The sequence below is a fragment of the Macaca fascicularis genome, chromosome 9 (genome assembly GCF_037993035.2).
Source record: "Macaca fascicularis isolate 582-1 chromosome 9, T2T-MFA8v1.1".
NCBI classification, from domain to species: Eukaryota; Metazoa; Chordata; class Mammalia; order Primates; family Cercopithecidae; genus Macaca; species Macaca fascicularis.
The window spans coordinates 97,472,036-97,478,310 of NC_088383.1; the positions used below are offsets into that span (position 1 = coordinate 97,472,036).

General features: G+C 38.0%; 1 protein-coding gene across 9 annotated transcripts in view; it reads right to left on the reverse strand.

The window, feature by feature from the left end:
- RNLS (renalase, FAD dependent amine oxidase) overlaps positions 1-2,883 on the reverse strand; it is a 413,866-nt gene extending 410,983 nt beyond the window's left edge. For 7 of the 9 annotated variants that reach the window (XM_065521115.2, XM_065521117.2, XM_065521118.2 and 4 more), the window contains exons 1-3: positions 2,732-2,883; positions 1,871-1,976; positions 1,240-1,382 (exon numbers count right to left, since the gene is read on the reverse strand). In XM_065521115.2, coding sequence (XP_065377187.1) covers positions 1,240-1,382; positions 1,871-1,976; positions 2,732-2,849 — 367 coding nt within the window. In that variant the 5' untranslated portion in view covers positions 2,850-2,883. The remainder of the gene's footprint in view (positions 1-1,239; positions 1,383-1,870; positions 1,977-2,731) is intronic. The other 2 variants (XM_074002164.1, XM_074002163.1) reach the window with 2 other exon arrangements.
- Positions 2,884-6,275: the final 3,392 nt, after the last annotated feature.

Genomic DNA, 6,275 nt, shown 5'->3' on the forward strand with positions numbered 1-6,275 from the left:
CTTAAATGAAGAAATAGTTTAAGCCAGAATGGTATTTATTATGTTCTCATGTTGTTTATTCAATCTCACTAACCTCTCTGATGCCCAGTATCAAGGATTCTTGAGGTTCTCAATAAGTAATATTTGATGATAAAGACCAAAACAGTAATTATGCTGGAAATGGCTTATAAAAAAAATTCTTAGCCTACATCCTTTCTCAGTTATCTTGACTCGGGTACTTAACTAAATTATGATTCATCAAGAAGCTTCATTCTGTTTTTAAAAAAAATCAATCAATTATCTAAGAAAAATTCTATTTTCTTTTTTAAAAGGTCCATTTTCAAAACACTCATAAAACATATAAGGAACAAATGAAAATCCTAATAGAAAATGGGCAAAGGTTATGAATAAGACATTCACAGAAGAAAACTGCAAAGAGCTGGCTAACAAAACAAAAAAAATGCATAAACTCACTTGTAATTAAAGAAATGCAAAATAAAACCACGAAGAGATCCAATTTTTAACCTATTACACTGGCAAAAATTAAAAATTTCCATTATACCCAGATGTGGGAAAGAAACATTCTCATCACTATTGGTGAGATGTTCTCTAAGACGAATACACAGCACAACCTAGCTAAGTTAAAAATGCACATATCGTTTGGCATAGCTATTCTTCTGTGAGGAACTGATCCTAAATAAAGGTATGCTTCCAAAAGCATGTCAACAGTAGACATGCAGCAATGTTTGTATTAGCAAAAACCAAAACAATCTTCCAACCCCATACAGCCTAAATATTTACCAGAAAGCTAATAGTTAAATAAACGATGGTACACATATGTCATAAATATTAGACAATCATTAAAGAAAATGGATTACACTAAATTTGCTGATATGAAAATAGATCCAAGATATGAGTCAAACAAGGTATAGAATCATTTATGTAAAATTATCCCCCTTGAGTATATTTTTAAAACAATATAAAGAAATATGTATGTATATATATACACACATCTATAATATCTATACTATAGATAAATAGAGACAGCCATGTAGCTCAATAGAGAGATGCATAAACATTGTTCTGGAAATATACACTGGAAACTTATCAATGATTACTTTGGGGAAGGACTAGCTATTGATCAGCAAATAGAGCACCTAATTTTTATAACTTCCTGTGTAGTATTAATATGTAACTATGTGTGTAACTTGATTTTAAATGCTAATTTTAAAATTTAGGCAGAGAAAATCTTACTCCCACCTGATTCTTTCAAGTAATGCTTAATAATTGAAGAAATTCCTTGAGTTGCCACAAAGTTACAGTCTCCTTCTTTCATCACCATTCCTTCAATAGGTGAGGTTAGAGGCCTCAAAATGCCATGGGCTAACAGTTCATCATAAAAACTGAAATAAATCAATATATATATTTAATGTAATTATATACCATAAATAGCTCTAAAAGACTATATTTTCTTTCAATAATTCTTAGAGGTTATAATTCAAAATCATAGATATCTTCCTATGAATATTTTGTATTAAATAAAATGTATAATTTGTGTTAAATAAAACTTATAATACAAGTGAAGAAGAGAAATGTTTTGAGAATTCATAGGTCTTTTGCTGACATTAGTCAAAGGGCTATTTCCCTGTAAGTACATTTTTGAAGTAAAGTTAATGAAAGCAAACGAATGTATTTAGTATATCAATTTTAAATTTGGTTCAGAAGATTGACCCCCATCACAGCTAGTTGCCTTCTTCCTTAACACCAACATAGTAATTGATATTTATTGAGCCCTTACTATGTTCCATTTATCAGCTAATCTAACCTTCACAGCAACCCTATGACATCATACAACTGCTAAGATTGATTCCACTTCTCGCAACTAACTCACCGTTGGTGCTTTTTGGCATAATGAGGAGTGCAGGTGATGTACTGAGCACCCAAGTCAGCTGTGCACTGAGGATTATGAGGACTGCTGGCTGTAGTCATTCTTCCACCTTGAATTAATCCACAGGAAAATGTCTTACTGCATTAGAATGAGCCTTAGCAATTAATTCAATGCACCTTAGGTTACCCCAACCAGATTACTTCAAAAATATCTTAAGAAACCTTTTTAACTTGAAGTATTTGATAGATTGTGAGATTTTAGAAGAAAAGGAGTCATGAACAATGTAAAAGTGTCCAGCACCATTATAGCGCACATATTTAGTAATAGGTGTCAGTGAATGGATAAAACTAAAAATGATGAATGAAATGTCAGAATAAATGAGTCAGCTAATGCTCTTTCATTCATGCAGTCAATCTTCATCAAAATGACAGGATTCTGCAAACTAGATCTTCAGAAAGTCTTGGTCTGTAATCACTTTGGGAGTCTCATAATCTGCAGAAAGCTGCAAAGCCAACAGACAGACCAAGGCAAAAATCTATTTATTAGGGACAGCAGTACGCCCAAGCTTTGCAAACTCGGGTCGGGGCCCCTCCACGCTGCTCTCTCAGGTCTCCCTCTGTAGAGCGCGGAGTACTCCTGCCCCGCCCCCACCCTCGCCCCTTCTTGGGTCTTTTCCCGGGCGGCGGAAGTCCCCGATCACGTGACGAGGCGCGCAGCTGAGCGCATGGGCCGGGTTACACGGCCTCTCAGGGAGCTGAGGATCTAGCGTTGTCGCCTTAGACTTTCTCGGATGCAGGCCCACACCACCTCAGCAGCCCGGCCGGCTGGCCTCTTTTCCCAGGTTTCGGCGTTTAGACAACTCACCTGAGTCTTCAGCCTTGTCCCACACAGCAAGGTACAAGGGACGGGACGTCTGCCTCCTCAGCAGCGCAGCGCACAAGCTTCCTGTCACCCCGGCGCCCACGATCAGCACCCGCGCCATGGCGGTAGGGAGCCGCGATCCGTGCTGAGTCTCCGCGGCGGGGCGGACCGGCCCGGGCTTTGTGGAAAGATGGCCGGACCGGCGCTAGCGCTCTTTGGTTCCGTGCTCCCTTCGCCGACCTGGGCCCTGAGCTGTCCCTCCGGCCGGCCTGCAGGGGGCGGAGAGGAGGCGGTCGGAGCTGAGAGGCCCCTCGGTCCTTGACGAGTAAACCTGGGGCTGCGGAGAATCGGGGCTGTCTTGTCTCCTCGCTTTGGGGGCCGGGCGCATCCAGAGAAGTTCCGCACTCTGGGCTGCCCGTCGCCGAGAAAAGCCTGGAAATGGTGTGGACTATTGTTGGGAGAACCCGCCTCGCCACAGAGCTGACGTTGACCACAGCAGAGAACCAACCTACCCTATCTACTATGATAACTCTCATGCCCGTTGGGATTTTTGCTATTTTACTATTCTAGATTTGAAAGTGGGAAGAAGAAACACCAGCGATACCACGGGCAACCTTTCCCCTAATGCTTGAATGGCCACTATTAGCAAAATAGACACATCTTTTGGAATCTGGGAGACATTTTTCTTAGACCCGGGACTTTGTGTAACCTTCCTGAACCTCAATTTCTCCATCTGGGAAATGGGAACAATAACGTATACCTTTCAAACTTGTGAAGATTAAAGACAACGGTTGATTCATCAGAAAATTCCAAATTACTCTTCAATAAGTTCTATGTCAGAACGCATTCCGTATGTTCTAAGGAATATAAAGATGAACAAGAGAAGGATTGGTGCCATTCCCATTGTTTTTTTCCCCCTCCTAACATTGTACTGGAAGTTCTCAATGAAACAACAAAAGGCAATGAGAATACTGAGCTATTAAAAAATAAATAATTAAGTTACACTGACTTGCAGATAAATTATTACCTGGAAAACTAAGAAACTGAACAAGTATCAGAATCAATAAGAAAATTGACAATGGTAGCCAATTATAATGGAAACATTTAAAAATCAGAATATTTACTTCATGTCCCCATCATGAAAAAAAAATACCATGCATCAAATGGGTGATGAATTAATACTAGATATATCTAATGAAAGAACTAGAAGAAAATGTAGGCGGGCATATATGACTAAGAAGACATTGTTAAGCATAAAAATGAAAGATGGAACTGAACAGAAAAACAATACATAATCATTTACAACTTGTGTGTTACAAAATACACAAAACAAAATACGAATAGTAAATTTCTGAAAGGTGTATGAAAGATTAAAGTTAATATCATTTAAAAACATTATTCAAAGTCTTAAATACACAAATGACAAAAGCCAAAAGGAAAATGTGTATATATTGGATAGAGTTCTTGAATAAAAAGAAATACATAGGTCCAATAAGCATGTGTTTAATTTTTTATATTCAAATAGAAATTAAAATGTGGTACTATTTTTCATTTGTTGAGTTTTTTGTTTTTTCTTTCTTGAGACAGCGTCTTGTGTCACCCAGGCAAGAGTGCAGTGGCATGATCAGGGCTCACTGCAGCCTTGACCTCTTAGGCTCAAGCGATTCTCCTGCCTCAGCCACCTGAGTAGCTGGGACTACAGGTGCCCACCACCACGCCTGGCTAATTGTGTGTGTGTGTGTGTGTACTTTATGTAGAGATAAGGTTTTGCTATGTCCCCCAGGTTAGGAATTACTTTTGTAAATGTAAAAATGTCTTTATTTTCAGGGATACAGCAAAATACACAATGGTATATTACTGATGGAAGTGTTCCAGACAAATTTTTCATAATACAGTCTGATACTGTGTCAAAAGCCTTAAAAATATGCAGTTTAAAGCAACATTTATCTTGCAAAAATAGTGTACAATTATACATTCAAGTTTATAATTTTTCGGAAATTAAAAGTTCAGATTTCTCTGAAATTAAAAGCTTAATGTGATCACAGCCATAGCCCTAAAATCTCAAAATCGTCAATCTGGAAAGGACATTTGCAGTAATCTATTTCAACTGCCCTCTGCACCATTTTATACATGTTAATACAAACAATAAGTTGAAGTGAGTTTGCCCAAGGTTACCTATCATCTCAATGGTGAAGCAAGGGGGCCTTCATGGTCTTCTGAGTTTGCTCTCCTGCTCTTTTCCATCCTTTCCAGCTTCCTCATTTCTATTAATAATTTGATCATCATGGACAATGAGACTTGAAACTTCATAATTATCTTCAATAGTTTCTTTTTTCTCATCCTTGATACCTATCAGTCCTCAGGTCTTTTTGACCATTTCTCTATTGTCTCTTGAATCATCCAGTCACATCAGATTGTACAACAGAAAAGTTACTCAAATTCCATTTCCACCAGCAATGGTGGAAAACAGTGAACAGAATAAGGTCAAGTCAGAACTTCTTCTTCACTGCACTCTGCCCACTGTGAACATTTAACATTTCAAAGAGTAATTGCCAAAAAAATGAATTGACTACTTCAGTTCAAGCCATCAGGTTTTTTCTGTTTTTTTTTTTTTTTTTTAAGCCAGTCAAATTTAGCAGTGGAGGGCTGTATACCAACTTTAGTGACACTAATGCTAATAAATTCTGATAACCCACTACCATCAGACCAGTTCAAGCCATCAGTTCTTACTTGAATTATTACTGTAGCTTTCTAACTAGTCTTCCTACTTCCCAGTTCTGCACCCAGCTTCTAGAAAAGTCATTACCATCCTCAAAAACTTTCTGTAGCTCTCAGTTTCATACAGAATTAAGTTCCACTGCATTAACTTGGCATAAAAAATATTCAATATATTATTCTCATCCTACAGTTATCACTTTTGTACCTTCATTTGTTCTGCGCTATGGCTAAACTGAATTTCTTTCTTTTCCTTGAACACATCCTCAGATTTTCCACTTATCTATGGCAGAAGAAAACCTTATGCTGTTCTCTGTATATACAGCATCCTTTATGACTTGCATCTCCTGTAGTTGTGAATTCTCATTAATACTTCACTGTCTTTTTGCTTTCTCCCTATGATCATATGCTCTTTCAAAAACAGTTATCCAGAATTTTGGATTGCTATGGTCATCAAATGGAAGTAGCCATAGCGGTTTGCAATTTCTCATTACGCCCCAACCTCCAGAATGGGTTACACCTGATTTCACAGTTAAGAGAGTAATGGGTCCTTGGTTGACTACTTAGCAGTAGTACAGCTTTCTGGAAAGGTAAGAATGACTAGATGACCTAGAGAAAATTAGGATTGCAAGATAGGTGAGACAGTCCCCATGTCTAATATTTATTTTTCCTAATCACCATGACCTTTTCCCTTGACTTTTTTCCTATTCCTGATATTTTCAAGGCTGACTCCTTGAATGACTTCATTCAAATCAGCTTAAAAGTCACCTAAAAGAGGTCTTCTCTAACCACTTGACCTGAAATAGCCACCCAGTGACTCCCTATTCCATTA